Below are 16307 nucleotides of genomic sequence, written 5' to 3'. Positions count from 1 at the left end.
CTACTTAGTAATATGTCAATTTTTCTTTCTCCCAGGAAAGCATTGGAGCAGGTGTAATTTCTTACTCTAGTTTGGTCTCCGGGTACTTGCCTGTGGTTGCCACAGAGTATGTTTTCTGTGTTCATTAAAACCTATTGATCTTAGGAAAGTTTGTGGGATTGATTTTAAGTCGGTGCTTTTCGGGGAATTAGTAGTATTTTTAGCAATAACACTCTCTTAACGTGTTCCCAAGAGAGAGTCATATATCAAGGAAATACAGAGGCCGTGCACACAAGTTGCAGCCCTGACCCAGCTCCTGAGGTCCCCTCGCCTGGGCAAGTGTCATGTGGTCCTGCCGCAACCTCCTGCGATGCTGGGAGCTGCATCTGGGAAGGGTCCAAAAGCATGCTTCACTCCCTGTCTAGGAGGGATTTGGGGAGCAGGAGGCAACACCTGGGGCCACCAAGTTGACTGTCACATGTCTTCCCAGCCTGCAGAAGAGGAGGACTGTGGTGCTTATCCAGCTGTCAGCCAGGTTAGCAGTGGCTCTGTGTGGCTGCCAGGCTCCTGGGGGAGAATGAGTCTCTACTCACCTTGGGCTCCATCACTTATATTTCCTAGGGATATGTTTGATAGCGTGGGTGCCGACCAGAGATTCGAGTTTGTGATAAACCAGCAACTGAAGGAAATGCACTGTAGTCTTGTGTAGCTGTTCACATGGTGCACTTCAAATAATGAGAGGATTTTGCACACTAGATACCCAAGTACAGAAAACTAGTAAGCAAGTTGCAGCTCATGTATTATATAACAGAATGAAGCTGCATAATTTTTGTAGATATTAGAGAAGTGGTCAGGTCCCCAACACAACTGTTTCTGATGTTACGCTGCATACACTGTTCCTGCAGGAGAAATGGCAATTTGGATTGGCAGGTGAGTCCTTGTTTGGGAATGCACTTGAACACATGTGCCTCACATCAAGCCTAAGAGGAATCCTGCTGTCACGGTGTACATGCTTGGGCATATTGCTAGTTCTGGGAGATAGCTGAATTTCAGGGACTGATTTAGGTAGACACCGAATTTGCTGCATTGAAACAGACACAGGGGGAAATGGATGCTATTGATAAGCAGCAGCATTTGAAATCTTCATGGTATTTGTTCTCAAAGTATCAGTACTGTGAATGCTTTGGACAAGAGGCAGATGGGGGGTTTATAGGTGATGGTAGTGTCAGCAAGGGGCTGTCCCTTATCCTCAGTTCCTTCCCTCCTTCAGTTCTAGCTGGGTAGGACCTGTCCTAGGGAGATGTGGTTTCACTGTACAGGCTGTGGTACAAGGTGGGCGCTGATGTGGCATTCCCTGGTCCTTCTCTCCCGGGTGTGCAGAGCCTTTTGCTATAACACTGTCTCTTCCCTTGTTCACCCCTGCTCTTTGTCCACTAACCAAGAGTGTTTTGTTGGGGAGAAGTGGGAGCCTGCTGGGCCTTCAGTGTCTCATCTGTCCTCTGTGAAGGAGGAGCGAAGGTAGTTTTGTAGAGCAGTTTTGTAGCTACATGCTGTAGCTGCAGTGAAGGGCTTGAGAATGGGGAAGAGGCTCCATGTTGTGCCATAATAGTTGCTCTTGACTGGTATCACAGGCACCACAGGAGTCATGAATAATTTTTGTATCATATGTTGCCAGTGCTTGTACTCATGATGCTACCGTTACATCTATATGCCTCCCATTTCTGTCTTGCATTATTTCCATCTGTTGACATGGACTGTGATGGAAATCAGAACAAAATTCAGTGGTAACCCCCTGAACTATTCAGAGTGCGGAAGTACATAGCTTTAAAAGTCGTTCTGCAAGTTCAGATGAAGCATGAGTTTGTTCACCTGAAAGCAAATAATAGTTGTTAGAGAGGAAGCCAAGCTTTGCACAGCTGTGCATGGTTTAAGTCTTACTGATGATCATCTGAGGTTATTGGGTGAAAAAAATACCCCTACGTGTTGCAGAGGAGATGGCAGCACTATTGTGATTGTATGCACGTATTATATGAAACCATTAAGGAGAAAAGGTGTGATTTGACATGCAGCTTTCCCCCTGCACGTTAAGGGTTTATCCCCTCTGCAGCTGAGATCTGTGTACAGCTATCACCTTTTAATACTAATTTTTAATGATAGATATTAATTTATTTTTGTTAGAGATCCGGTGACACAGAGAAGTAAAGGCTGGTTCTTACACTTTGCAGAAGTGTGCTGGGGGACTAATGTGTTGTGGCAGGGATTTGTGGCACAGAGTCCTTCTGAGTACACCCTGGTGCAAGGCAGCCCCCCACTTCCTTCCCCTGTGCTTCTCCTCTATTACACTCTGCCTTATTTAAGCAACCGAGCTGGGAAATGAAAACTGAAAAGAAAGTTGGTTTCATATGTCTTGTTGGATTGAGCTGAAATACTTCTAGTATGCTCATTTCTATTTAATTGGACAGAAAAACAGGTTTTGTCTTTAATAGTTACATTTTGGAGAATGTCTGTGTCTACACCAGTAATACAGTAATTTCATATATACATAAGCATATGTATTCCAATGAGTATATACTCTGACTGATAATAGTATCAGCTATAATTTCTGTAGATATGCTTACCAAAAGAACACATAACACATTTCTGTTTGATCTGCTTTTCTCAGATGAAATGCAATTCCTTCCTTGTGTAAAGTGGCCACCAGGTGTCATCAGAATGCTTTTATTTTTATTAATTTCTCCTTTTCTTTCGAAGCATATGTGTACTTTGTATTCTTCTCTGGAAACTTTGTTAACCTACCACACAAATAATCCTTATTTATCCTTATGTTACCTGTTCAGACAAAAACTCATGCAACGCTTTTCAGCTGAGCTACTTCAATAGGCAGCTGACAAGACGAAAACTGGATGCACAACAGAGAAGCATGTGCATATATACACAGATTACTACATGTCTTCTTTGCCTCAGTAAATTAAGAGATGGTGATAGATACTGTAAGCTGAACCATGTGGACCTGATTTACTTAGTAGAAAGTCATTAAAGAGCTACAGGCAAGGCAGTTAAAATGATTAGTCAGAAAATACTAGTATTTAAAACAATGTTAAACTTCCCTTTCTACTTTCTGCCATTTTCCATCCTTAATGCCTTTGCTACAGTTTTGGTGTCCTGACTTCACAATGTATTTGCTGTGGGTTTTTTTTAACATTTTAATGAAATATTTATTTAATTTAGCTGTGAATTTTTGGCCTACGTGCATTAACTATGGATAAAATACATTAAAATTATTATCAGCCTACCTTTAATTTTAAATGGCATTGGTTCTTTTTTTCATATTCAGTGAGCTATGGCTCAGTGAATGGCTGGGTAATATCTAAAAAATGTTCAATATCACCTTCTTAATTTTTTTTTTTGTTATATAAAAAATGAAGGGAATGTTTCAATGCAAATAATTTTTTTTTTTCTTCTTCCCTTCAAGAAAAAACTTGCATTTTTTTCCTGTTTGTACTTCCTCTCTGCATCTTGGTTCAAGTTAAAATAACGGGTTCTAAGCCAGCAGAGAGCTGGCCATTTTTATTGGCCTTTTCACCTGTACTGTTGCTGCTGCCTTCTCAAAGCCACTTAAACTGTGTTAGTATACAAATGCATCCTAGGCTGTGATGATGAAGGACTCTTGTTGCTTTTTGTATGATATGGTAGTTTAAAATAAGGGGCCAAGAAAGCCATCTTTTTGGTTTAATTTTGAGCAAAGGTTGATGGAAATTTAGTACATCTTGGCAAGTATGAAACACCAGAATAGCCATCTAGGAAGTTCATACTTCCTATATTTTAAAGGAGAACAGAGTAAGGGCTTCTACCAGGTTTCTAGGGTAAAATTTCCAAGAGCCAGTTTGCAGGAAGCAGCAATTTCAAATTACTTTTTCTGCCAAAGTGCAGGAAAAAAATCACGACTTCCAACATTTCTTTTTTTTTTCAGGTATCAGTGATAGTGCCTGTGTGCTTCCTTTGATGAATTCCAGTGTGGTCCACTATACGTAAGAAGGTACTAAAACCTATGGTAGGAAAGAGATTAAAATTGCATTTACTTTTTGCTTCTCTATAGTTTTAATTGGTGAAGTTGGTGAGAATTGTATTTCACGTGAAACCATGTCATTCTGAGAATTTCCACAAACTGCAGGACTCATTACTGTATGTGAAAAATGAACATTTCTTTAAGGGACCTGATAAACTCTCTAAAGTTTTTTGAGAATACTTAAACAGTGCTTTTAGTCCATAAATATCGCAGTACTATATGAATATGATCTTTCTTGGATCCTCAGGAGGTTCTGTTGAATATTTTTATTGCTATTGTTATATGTATGCCTTGCTCTGGAAATTGTAAAAATTCTTTGAATTTACAATTCAAAATATATGGACATTTTTAAATTTTCAAAAATTGAAAATCTGGGGGTTATTAAACAATTTTAGGAGAAACGAGTGCATTTCCTGTTATTCTCTGTCTTGAACATACATGCCTATTGATTCTGACAGCACTTAAAATGACTGTGTATCTATGTCTTTATTTTTTGACTTCCTCTTCAAAGCTGATCTAATCGGTGGTCTCTGCTGCATTTAGCAGCATTCAGCTCTTTCTGAAGTGAGTGGATGACGAACTAGGAAGCCTACTTTTTTTATCTTCATCTTTTTTTGGGATAAATTAAAGAATATATTCTTTATGTCAGGACTTTCAGTGGTTTGGAAGCAGAAGCAAGAAGGATGTAAGTAGTATTGCAGGATGCCTTTCCCTGTCCTGCCAATATAGTTCTTTCTGATGCTTGCATGAAAATGAAGTTAATGGGTGCAGAGAACTTGCTGTTTTCAGTGATACACGTGATGACTACCAGTGGGCTTTTTATTTTGTTAAATTATTGTAGATATATCAGTGTGGAAGTTTCAAAGTCCTTAGTCTCTGAAAGCCCATAGCTTGTTTGGAAATTTCCGTGGAAGCCCTGATGCCCTAGGAAAATGAGTGGCTTTACATGAAGAACAGGCTCACAGTGCAAAGCTCAAAGTTACAGCATTCTTGAGCTACAAGGTCAAATAGATGTTTGTAATGGATGGTATCAAATACTCCCCAAAATAAAGGTGGTCTTTGTTCCATTTGAACCAACAACCATATTGTCTTTTGTATTCCATTATTGAGGAGACTATTCACTTGGATTAGTCTCTCTGAAGGAAGGTAAGTTTGTAAGGCCATAAGACAGACCTATGATTTGATTTAGGAAGGATGTTATGCCCTTGAAAATGAGATATTTATTTGACACAAAGGTTGTATGTTGAGATGAGTTGTTCATATTCAGTTTTGTGCAGGCTATTTAAGGAGCTCATTAAAATGATTTTGCTTCATTGTATCCATGATTTCGTTGAAAGAATTAATTGTTTGAAAAGGAGAATTTTTACTGGAAAAAACCCCCAAACCCTCAGTTTTCCATATGTCACATCCTTTACAGACACTGCAGACTGTGTACTGAATACTTGGAGACAATAGTATTCTGACTGAGAAGTGCTTTGGGAATTCTAATGCCAGGACTATCATAAAAAGTAAAAACCAAAGTGGAATTTAGTACTTGTAAATATACTTTCTTTGGGTTCTTCTGTACACATTCCCTACCCCTTCCCTTGAAGAGCTGGCATATGAACGAAAAAACGAGTAAATAAAATTGTATTGAACATCAAGTTAAGAAACTTTGCAGTGCATTACAGATTTATGGATCATTACTAAATTGCTTGTCCTTTTGATCTTAATTTAAGATTACTCCTTTCTAAATTTCATCTGAGGATTAGAGCAATGCAAGTTTTACATTGACAATCTTAACTGCACTGTCTCCACCTTTTGGCATAGAGGAATTATAGACTCTTTTTTGGACCAGAGCAAAAAAGCCACTCAAGTAAAATGTTCTCTGTTTCCATCAGAGAAAAATTCTTCTGTCAGCAAATGACTGATGCTTTTGTATAGAACTGTAGCAGATACTATATCAATATACAAAAAAGCTTTGTAGGAAGAATACAAAAATCTGTGTCGTTATCTGGTAAAGCGTGGTGGTGGCAGCTCAAGAAGTGGTATTTTTCTCATTTTTTGTGTTAATTTTCTTCATAGGTAGTGAGATGGTGCTGAATTGTGACTGTAGGATGTCTTTTAAATTAGATTAAATATGGAAACAAAAACTCCACGATTCTGACCATTTGGGAATCCCAGTGCATGAAAGAGGAGAATCTTTAGCTATATTGGTTTTTGTGACACAGCCGAACTATTGTGTGTTATGCACTTGTACTTCAAAAATATGTGTCTCCTCATATATTCTGTAAAGATTAGGATATTTGACCTGTGCAGATGTAACATATGTAACATTTTGCTTTTGAGGGTCTTAAAAACATATTTCACTTATTTCAGATACTTGGAAAATTATTGAAGAAAGGCACTACGTTAAAGGCTTAGCTTCTGCTTCCAGTAGAATTACTGAGCTTTGTTTTTTCTGAACAAAAATGTTGAGGAGGACACAACAGGTTTCTTTCCAAAACTAAGGAACAGCAGTGTGCTGCAAAGAACCTTAAAATGTGTTCAGTAATGTATGACTGTCTTCAACCAGAAGAATTTGTTAACCTGAAGCTAATGTGGCAAATTAATTTTTGGTCATATCCTTTAAGAATCTGTTCAGCTATACTTGATTTATATGAACATTAACAAAAGATTTATGTTACAAAAACTCAACCCACTTTTGAGTTAGAACAGCTTCATTCTGAACATCAAATATGATGTTGAGAGTGCACTGTTTGACAGAATCGGGTTTTAAACTATGGAAATACTGAAGATTTGAGTCCTGTCTGCTTAGCTTGGGCTTGATTCTGTGCTCTGGTGTTCTGCTTTGTTGTACCTGGTGACACCATTGGTGTGGTTTTGGAGCCTATATAAACCCTTTCTGGTTTATTTATTCAGTACACTAAGTGGTTACGTATTGTTGCACCTTAGATACCCTTGTAAAAACATAACTGGAATCTTTAAAAGGTGATGGTAGAAGAAAAAGCATGAGAGGTTGCATCTTGCATTGTTTTCAATTTTGTTGGTCCATGAATAAGGTAGTTCAAGAACTGTTCTTCCCCACTTCTACTGCTATATGAGTTTGCCAGCATTACATTGATATCAAAAGGCTTACTCAGTCACACTAAGAAGTGGAGTTTGCTTTAAGCATGTGTTTAATCTGCTGCAGCTGCAGATGGTTACTTGATACATCTAGAATGTGTCTTAGGTTACCAGCTGATTTAATCAAATTCCAGATGCTGATTCTTTGCTTCTGATGATGTTCCCTGTGCCAAACTAAGGTTTGATCCAAGATTAATTTTGCAAAAAGAAAACCATTTAACCTTATGTATCATGAGGTCACTGGGACTGTATGAACTTGGAGTGCTGTTGATGTCTTCTCTGATGCATTGGTTCCTGTAGTAATACCAACTGTAGGCTAGCCCTTAATTAGTGTAGTGACTTGATGAGAGCAGAGGTGAATTTGTTTATGCAGGCTGAGGATTAGAACCACCCAGATTTGTGACCAGTTTGTTGCTTTGCCATTATCCTCCTGTCCTGCGGCAAGTCTGAGAAGGCGCTTTCAGGAGAGAAGTTTACAGCAGAGGAAGCGCTATAGGCTCTAGACAAAAGTTGTCTAGAAGCTTGTGGTATGCTGAATGCATCCTTCCAAGTAGCAATAGTTACTTTTGCAATAAATCCATGCAGGAAGCCGAGAAGAGATCAGCCCACAACTCCCTTTGGGTGTGAGGTGCCACTCTCGCATCAGGGTAGCTGAGGCATATGGTATTGAAATTGTGTTAGAGACACAGCAGTGTTATCTGAGCAAAGATCATAGTGGGGAGAAACAGACATGGTTCAGTGTTGTGGTCTAGATCTCATCTGAGATGTGATAAACTGACCCTGTGGTCCCAGCAAACAGTAGTAACAGTAGCCATTGTGTCTACCTCGGAAGATGTGCTCTTGTCCTAAAGGCAACTTTAAGAGAGAACTACAAGAAATTGAAGGCAATTTAATGCCTTAGATTAATTAATATAGGGGCAATTTTAGAGAAACAACAGCAACCGCCTCATAGTTGCTTTCTTTCTGGTTTATGGTTTCATGCAATCACATACTCCCATGTAGTGATATTTTGACACGGTTTATATGGAGGTGGCACTTTGGGAGGTGTGTGCAGGGAGAGGTTATTTTCATGAACACTCAGATGTGAGGTAGAGATGAAACTGGTTAAAGGTGTATCATTAATTGTTGATACACCTAATTGTACTGTGCAGCGGAGGAGTTATTGCCTTGATAATACTTGTTCTTAGTTGTGGGGACAGACGTGAGACTGTTGACTTCAATAGGAGTACTGCCTGTAAACGAAGCAGAGTTCATCCCCAGTGTGTGCATTCAAAGTTTATAATGAAATGAAGGCAGAGATAAGTGTCTCCATTTACTGTTGACTTGGAGAACTGGAGGAATTAGGCAGGAAGGCTGGGGTATAAGGCTCCTTTGCATATTTATATTACATATGTGACTATTTTAATTTGATACTGAAATTATTGGCAGCACCTGTGAGATTTGTGTTTTGATTTTTTTCATTTGCCTAGCAACTAGTTTGTACTTGTGACTACAAACATTTTGCAAGGATAAAATAAGGGATTTTTTTTTTCCCCCTAAGCACTTGAAAAAACCCTTAATTGGTGCAATAGAGTTGAGTTGACGACAAGGTTAGAAGCCAGAACTGGGACTGCAATCCAAGATTTTTGATAGAGCACACAGCAGGATGAGCTTCATTGGAAAGTTAGTGAACAAATACAGAAAAGTAAGGCTAAGCCTGCAGATACTGTATGCAAATAATCAGCCATCTTTTTTGAGGTGTGTGGTTAGCTAGCGGAGATGAGCTGAATGTGTGCTGGTGTGGCAGAAAAGGCATGTTCTGAGAATGCTGATACTTGCTTCTGACAGCTGGGAAGCATCCACCTCTGGTGATTACTGTATGTCTGGCTGAAAGTGGCTTGCGATTTCTGTCAGAGGTTGATCTAGGTGTGACAGTGCTTTAAGGTTTAAATCAAATTATAGGATGGCTTTAAATAGGCATAAAGTGTGTCAGAAGAGGGTATGGTGTGGAGCTACTGGCTCCCTGTTTCTTAATATGTCTTGTATGTATGAATTTTTGTTGATGGAGAAACCCCTAATTATCGCGATACAACCTTGGATAGTGGAAATTTCCAGTGCAGGTATTAGTTCACTGCTGGACAGGTTCTCTGATAATCAGATGATCTGAGGGGAAAATATCCTATAAAGAAGATGGAGAATTGGTTTGAGATTGCAAATTGTCTTGTACAGCAAAGATAAAACTGCTGTTCTTCCCCAGGCCATGCAAGGGAAGAGTGGTCAGGTCTTGGTGGTGTTCTGGGAACCTGTCATGGAGGTGCAGCGAGGCAAAGCACACATGGCTGCTTCATGCAAACAGTTAAGGATGGACTTGTGGCACTCATCACTGAAATAATTTCTTGATATTTACCAAGTTATAAAAGTAAAGCTGTACTGCAGTTAAACAACATAATTTTAATCTGATCTTTTTTTCTGTATTCCAAACAGTACTCATAAACCTTTTTCAGGGTAAGTTTGCATTTCAAAGGCTTCATCCCCCACCGCTATTAATTGTTGTAGCATTTTTGAACATACTGACAATATGCTGACTTACACCAGCTGACAATATACACCTTATTGTTTTCCTTCTGACTAATTGTCATAGTTTCTATCATGTTTAGTGAACAAAGAAAAATAATAGTGCATAACAATCAGAAAACCACAGTTAGAGAAGCAATATCTGGATCCTCCAAAGGGCTACTGTGATCTAGATGTGATTATTCTCGTTATTTAGGTTTAGCTAGCTTGGTATAGCTTTGGTCAGTACTTTAGCTCAGTGAGAGACCTACAGTTGAAAAACTGCTCGACGTATGCATCTACTCTTCACTCAATTCCTTATAGGCCTTCCGTGAATTATTATTAAGCAGAAAAGGATTTTTGTACTTCCATAGGTAATAAGTCCAACTGATTTGAGTGTATTTCCCCAGTTTAATACTTTCTTACTTTGTCCTCAAAAATAAGCTCTTTTTTTTTTTTTTTTTAGCATGTACTTGAATAGTTTTTTGTACCCTGCCTTGTCTGTATCAACATTGCAATTACTTAATCTTGTCAGGAAGTACTTACAATTGTGGTCATGGCCTCATTCAGTGGGTAACTGAACAAAAAACTGGATACTTGGATCTGCAGAAAATTGATGTTTAAATCATAGTGTAAAGCACATAGATAAACATTTAGTATTTAATCATCTGTTAAAATGAAATGCATTTTCAATTCTCAATCGCTTCATATCAAAATGAAAAGGTAATAAATGTCAAGATTTGATTTCCCACCCCCATCCCTCTTATAAACTGTTTTGGGAGCATCAGTTTTCTAGTGGTAACATCTTTTTGGGAACAGGAAGGTCACACCAGGCAGTTGAGGAAAAGCTTTTGGTAACTGGCCGTGAACAGTTAGCATTTGTGCTGTGGTTCAGAGATGCTGCCCTTCTCTGCACTCCTATTTCATGATTTTTTTTTTTTTTAATCTGCCTCCCTCCCCCCTCCTTGGGAAATGAAGTTTTAGAGGATACTTTAGGAATATGGGGAACCATGTTTGTAGCATATTCTTCTTGAACATGGCTCAATTTTTGTTTTCCCCTCTTTCTCTTTAACAGGTGATCTAAGCAGAGGAAGGAAAGAAAGCTTCATACTTTCAATGTTTAACATTTAAGTTGGCTTTGTATGGCTTGTTGTTGCAGTCATGGTTGTTTCCTCCTTGGAGCTTTTAAATTTGGGAACCTGGATTTCTAGTTCAGGAAAAGCTGAACACCCCATACCTGGTTTCCTCAAAGCTATTAGTGTTTTGTGTCCTAAATATGCTTCCGGAAACAGGTTAGGCTTGTCTGCCCAAGTTATAAGCATGTAGTAAATTACTCAATTACACAGAATCTACTGGAACTAGTGCTCACTCACATCGTGCTCATCACAGTGAGAGCTCTGTAACCAAGTGTCTAAAAGTTGGTTTAATTTTTGGTTGTCATGTTTAGACACCATACTGAAAATGTAGCTTCTCTATCTTTCATTGTGTCTTCCTGCCATGGTTTTAATTTGCGATACTGCTTTTCTTTGACTTGAGTCTTTTAACTTTTGGTTGTGCATAAAAGACTAATAATAATTCTTTTGTTTTATAGGTACTAAGCCAAATGATCTACAGTTGATAATACCCATGTTAAGAATGGATGGGGAGGAAAATAAGAAGAGAGATGATGTTGATGAGAGTTTACAAAGTGAGCTGACAGAAGAATCCCAGAGAAATACATCAGGAAAAAATGCTGGATGTCACTCTTTTTCTCAGCAGAAAACGAGGCTTGTATCAGATGAAGTGCTCAGGGACCTTGAAAAGAAAAGAAAAGAGAATCACACAAACAAAAGGGCACTGTTAGGATCACCAAACCTGGATGTTGCTGAAGCAGACAATCCTGAAAATGTCTCCAGAAAAAGAAAGCAGAGTTGTTCAGAAGACATGAAAGACAGTGAAAGGAAATTGCACAAAGTTGTAGCTGGAGAAGCAGGTAGTATGGTAGCTGGAGCAGTAAAGAAGGAAGGTGTCACCAATTGTCTTGGTGATGACATATTTCATTCAAATTTTCTGTGCCTACACTGTGATTTCAAATGTGCTGATGGTGCCATACTGAAAAATCACAAAGAAAATAAACATTCACAAGAGGTGCCAGCTGCTGTTCCTGATAAGTTGTCTTCAGAAGAAATGAGTGTTGGGTATACGATTGGAAACATATACAAAGATCTTAAAGGCAAAATGAGTGATCAGTGTTCACCTTACTGCTCTGATATGGAAAAGCATAAACAAGAAGGCCCCTCCAAACAATCCAAAGAACAAACATGCCCTCAGTGTAGTTGCATAGCTGAATGTAGTTCAGCATTACATATGCATGTTAAGCAAGATCATGAGGAATCCAAGATATTTTGTTGTGATCTTTGTGGTTTTCAGAGTGCTGAGGAAAACCTCTTAAATTCTCATTTTCTTGGAAAGACACACCTTCGACGCCAAAATCTTGCTGCACGGGGAGGATTTGTACAGATATTGACAAAAAAATCCTTTAAAAACCAACAATCTACTGCAACCAAAGAGAGGAATGTCAGAGCAAAACCTGGAACCAGTAAATTAAAGGCAAAAGCTGCTGGTGCAAAAGAATTAAATGTTTGCAGTGCACTGAAAGGCTCAGAAGTAAGCTTGTCTAAACAAAATGATGGCCCTGAGCTTGTTGAAATGATACCATCTTCAGATGTTTCCACTGAAAAAATAGATACCATGGCAGAAGAAACACTGCTTTCTTCTGGTATAGAAGGAAATTATGAAGTCCATACTGGAAAACCAGAAATACCAGGACCCTCAGAAAGTATCTTGCAGAAAATAGAACTCCCTCGAACTACCAAAAAGCTAGTTAGTTTAAAAATAACAAGGAGATTTGATAGATCAGAATATAAAAGAAACATTGACTTGTTAAGATCTTCATTTGGACAGAGTAGGTCTTTTAGATTAAAAAGGCAGGTTAAAAGAAGGTACAATTTGTTGGGTAATAGTAAGAGAGCCAAGTCTGAAACTCAGAGAGTAGACATGAAGTGCATCTCCAGCACACAGCTTAAACTTGGTGATTCAAGCCCTGTCGCACATACAGAACTGGAAACAGATGCTAAAAGTAATTGTAATACTTGTTCAGAAATTCAAGATTTTACTGAAGATAAGCCAAATACCTTTTCTTCCAGCACTTCAGATACTAAAGATTCTAACACACTTCCTGCTGATCATGGTGTTCTTCATACTTGCACTGATGGTGGTCATGTTTTTCAGAACAGAAAAAGTTTGGAAATTCATGTTGCAAAGCTTCATACAAAAAGGATCCAGTTTCATTGTCAGATGTGTAGTTATTCCTCTGGAGTCAGGGAAGACATGAAGCAACACTGCCAGGACAGTAAACACCAGATGGGTGGTTGTAGCTTTAATTGTCAACTCTGTTCATTTACCAGCTTGAATGTGATCAGCCTTCGAAGCCATATGAGTGAAGTGCATAATATGTCCCATAGTTGTCCAACTTGCCTTCTTTTTTTTCAAATGGAAGAAGAGCTGATACATCATCAAAAAAATGAGAAACACGATGGTTCATTATTTCAGCAAGCTATTCCATTGAGTAACAGTGATCAGACCTTGCAAGTGGTAACTTTTGCTGACTCAGTATCAAACAGTAGCCAAAATCTTGCAAACAGAATGGAAGTATCAAAAGCAAAAACTCCAGAGTCTTCCTTCATAAATCATAGAAATGAATTAAAGCATTCTGTTCTGAATAAAACCCAATTTCAATGCAAGAAGTGTTTTTATAAGACAAGATCTTCCACAGTTCTTACAAGGCACATAAAACTCCGACATCCACAGGAGCATCACTTCCTTTGTAAAGCATGTAATCTTTACTCACTGAGTAAGGAAGGAATGGAGAAGCATATCAAAAGAAGCAAGCACCTTGAAAATGCCAGGAAAAACAACATTGGGCTACGTTTTGAAGAATGTATTGAAAAAGTTTGTGTTGGTGTTAGTGGCATTAAAACAGTGGTGGATCCTTCCATTTCTGGGAGTGGGAATACAGAGTTAAATAAAGAAATTATACGTGTTGCATCCTCTTCTGTGGAAAACATATCGAGAAATAAGGAGTTCATTCCACTTGATCAAAGGATTGGTGAAAATGAATTGATTTTAGCTAATGCACCCAAAAGAGGGAAACCCAAAGGCACTATTTCTAGGACATGTACCCATTGTGGTCTTTTGGCCTCCAGTGTTACAAATTTGACTGTTCACATCAGACGAAAGCACAGTCATCAGTACAGCTATTTGTGTAAGGTTTGCAATTATTACACTGTAACCAAAGGAGATATGGAACGCCATTGTGCAACTAAAAAACACAAAAGTCGTGTTGAAATAGAAGGACATGGAAAACAGAACTTGGAGATCATTGTTAGCCCTGAAGGAGGTAATTTTGAATCCATGAGCAAGAAGGTTAACAGCCCCTTGACTACCTTGTATGAACATGCTGAGGATGGTAGCCAGTCATCATATTTGGAAAATTCTGTCTTAGACAATCAGGAAGTTGAGCAAAGAGAGGCTGAGCTAAAATTTGTAAATGCCAGTGGGCTGCCAGATCTGGAACATACTACTAATCCATTAAATATAAGCCATCGTGTATTTCTGGAACCAGCCAGGATTAATCAAGATGGTGACCCATTCTTCCAGAGAAGAGCAACGGGTGCAAATGGCAACAAGTGCGTACACTGCAGCTTCATTGCTCATTCTTCTTCTTCTTTAGAGCTGCATGTGAAGCGAAAACATACAAAACAATTTGAATACTACTGCATGGCTTGTGACTACTATGCTGTTACTCGCAGAGAGATGATTAGGCATGCAGCAACAGAGAAACATAAAATTAGAAGAGAATCTTATGTTTATTCTCCTTCTGGGGAGGAAGCAACCACAGCAGATATCAGTAAAGAAGGCACTGCTTTGTCTCAAGAGGAGCACCGTCACAGTGCAGGAGGATCAAAAGCTGTTTTAGGTGAAACAAAATGTGCCGATGATGCAGCAGAAGTTGATCATATGAATAAAAGCTTAAGTGAGTGTACTGTCTTAGGTGAAAATTCATCTCCAGGAATGCCTAAAGGCAGCAGTTCCCAAAATGCAGTAGAAGGTGAACTGGAAGTGGAGTCTAAAAATGGAGGAGAAAACCTTTTTTGTGAAGGATTCCAGCAAACTTCCCAGGAAGTATCAGTTCAAGAAATAGGTACTTGTGAGTTGCAGAAAAGTAGTCATGGCCAGGAGCTGCTCAACGCAGATGATGATTGCACTGCAGAAAATGAAAATAGATCAAGGAGCACAAACTTGAATTCAGGAAGAGGCGAGGAAAGCTTGGAAGCAAATAGAGAAAACCCTGAAGTAGAGTGTAGAAACACAGACATTCTCAAAAAAATACCACTGAAAAAAAATAACCCACTTATGCTAACTCTTCCAGAAACAAGTAGTGCAGTAGAGCAATCAAATTTTGCTGGAAACATTGGAGAAATGGTACAAAATATACATAGTTTGGAGGGTGACAGAAGTTTCAAAGAGGATCCTACTGGGGAGGAGGAAGAAGCCCTTATGGAAGCACAACATGAAGCAGAAGTAACTATAAATAACAATGTTTGGGAGGCAGATGGCTCAACAGCTGAGGGCACGCAAGAAAGTAGTAATGAGGCTCTAGAAACAGTTATCATTGCTGATGATAAAGGAAAGGCAATGCAAAATTTTGGCAAGTTTGATTCTTCTATAGTGAGGTTAAAAAGTCACCAAGATGGGGAGGTCACTGACCATTCTGCTGAAGGACAGATGTCAGGTGGAGTGAAAGCTAGTGAGCTCACAGCAAAAGCAGACCCTTCACCAAGTGGTGGGAAAAAGAAGAAGTCAGAAGGAATTTCCCTTGGGGAATCGACACGTATTCGCTGTGATGACTGTGGTTTTCTAGCAGATGGTTTGAGCGGACTAAATGTTCACATAGCCATGAAACATCCTTCAAAAGAAAAACATTTTCATTGTTTACTCTGTGGAAAATCATTTTACACAGAGAGCAACCTTCACCAGCACTTGGCCAGTGCTGGGCACATGCGAAATGAGCAGGCAAGCGTGGAGGAGTTGCCCGAAGGAGGAGCTACCTTTAAGTGTGTGAAGTGCACGGAGCCCTTCGATTCGGAGCAGAGCTTGTTTCTCCACATCAAAGAGCAACATGAAGAGCTGTTGCGGGAAGTGAATAAGTACATTGTGGAAGACACTGAACAAATCAACAGGGAGAGGGAAGAGAACCAAGGCAATGTCTGCAAGTACTGTGGGAAGATGTGTAGAAGTAGCAATTCCATGGCCTTCCTAGCTCACATCCGTACCCATACAGGTATGGAAACACACTCTTTGGAAGTGATCTCTTTCAAACAGAGTGAATTACACCATTAGTCTATTTCTGCTTGTTAATCTCTTTAACATTTCTTATGGACTGGCAGTCATATTGCCTGATGAGCCCCCAGTGAAATTCAGAATTACCTATAGGGGTATGAAAATACAGTGATCAAAGGGCAGAAATGTAAGAACATTTTAAGCACAGTCACATCTTCTGCTTTTTGTTTCGTATAGATTTCCT

The 16307-nt window shown here is 39.0% G+C and overlaps 1 protein-coding gene across 2 annotated transcripts in view; it reads left to right on the top strand.

The window, feature by feature from the left end:
• Positions 1-16307, top strand: part of ZNF407 (zinc finger protein 407) — a 348274-nt gene that overhangs the window by 20751 nt on the left and 311216 nt on the right. The window contains exons 1-2 of one of the 2 annotated variants that reach the window (XM_026842625.1): positions 3960-4030; positions 11274-16064. In XM_026842625.1, coding sequence (XP_026698426.1) covers positions 11309-16064 — 4756 coding nt within the window. In that variant the 5' untranslated portion in view covers positions 3960-4030; positions 11274-11308. Of the gene's footprint in view, positions 1-3959; positions 4031-11273; positions 16065-16307 lie in introns of those variants that run through there. The other variant, XM_026842626.1, reaches the window with a different exon arrangement.

Source organism: Athene cunicularia (assembly GCF_003259725.1).
Source record: "Athene cunicularia isolate RWA chromosome 2 unlocalized genomic scaffold, athCun1 chr2_part1, whole genome shotgun sequence".
Taxonomy (NCBI): domain Eukaryota; kingdom Metazoa; phylum Chordata; class Aves; order Strigiformes; family Strigidae; genus Athene; species Athene cunicularia.
Note: the sequence above shows the minus strand (reverse complement) of the source record. Positions and strands in the feature narration are given on the sequence as shown.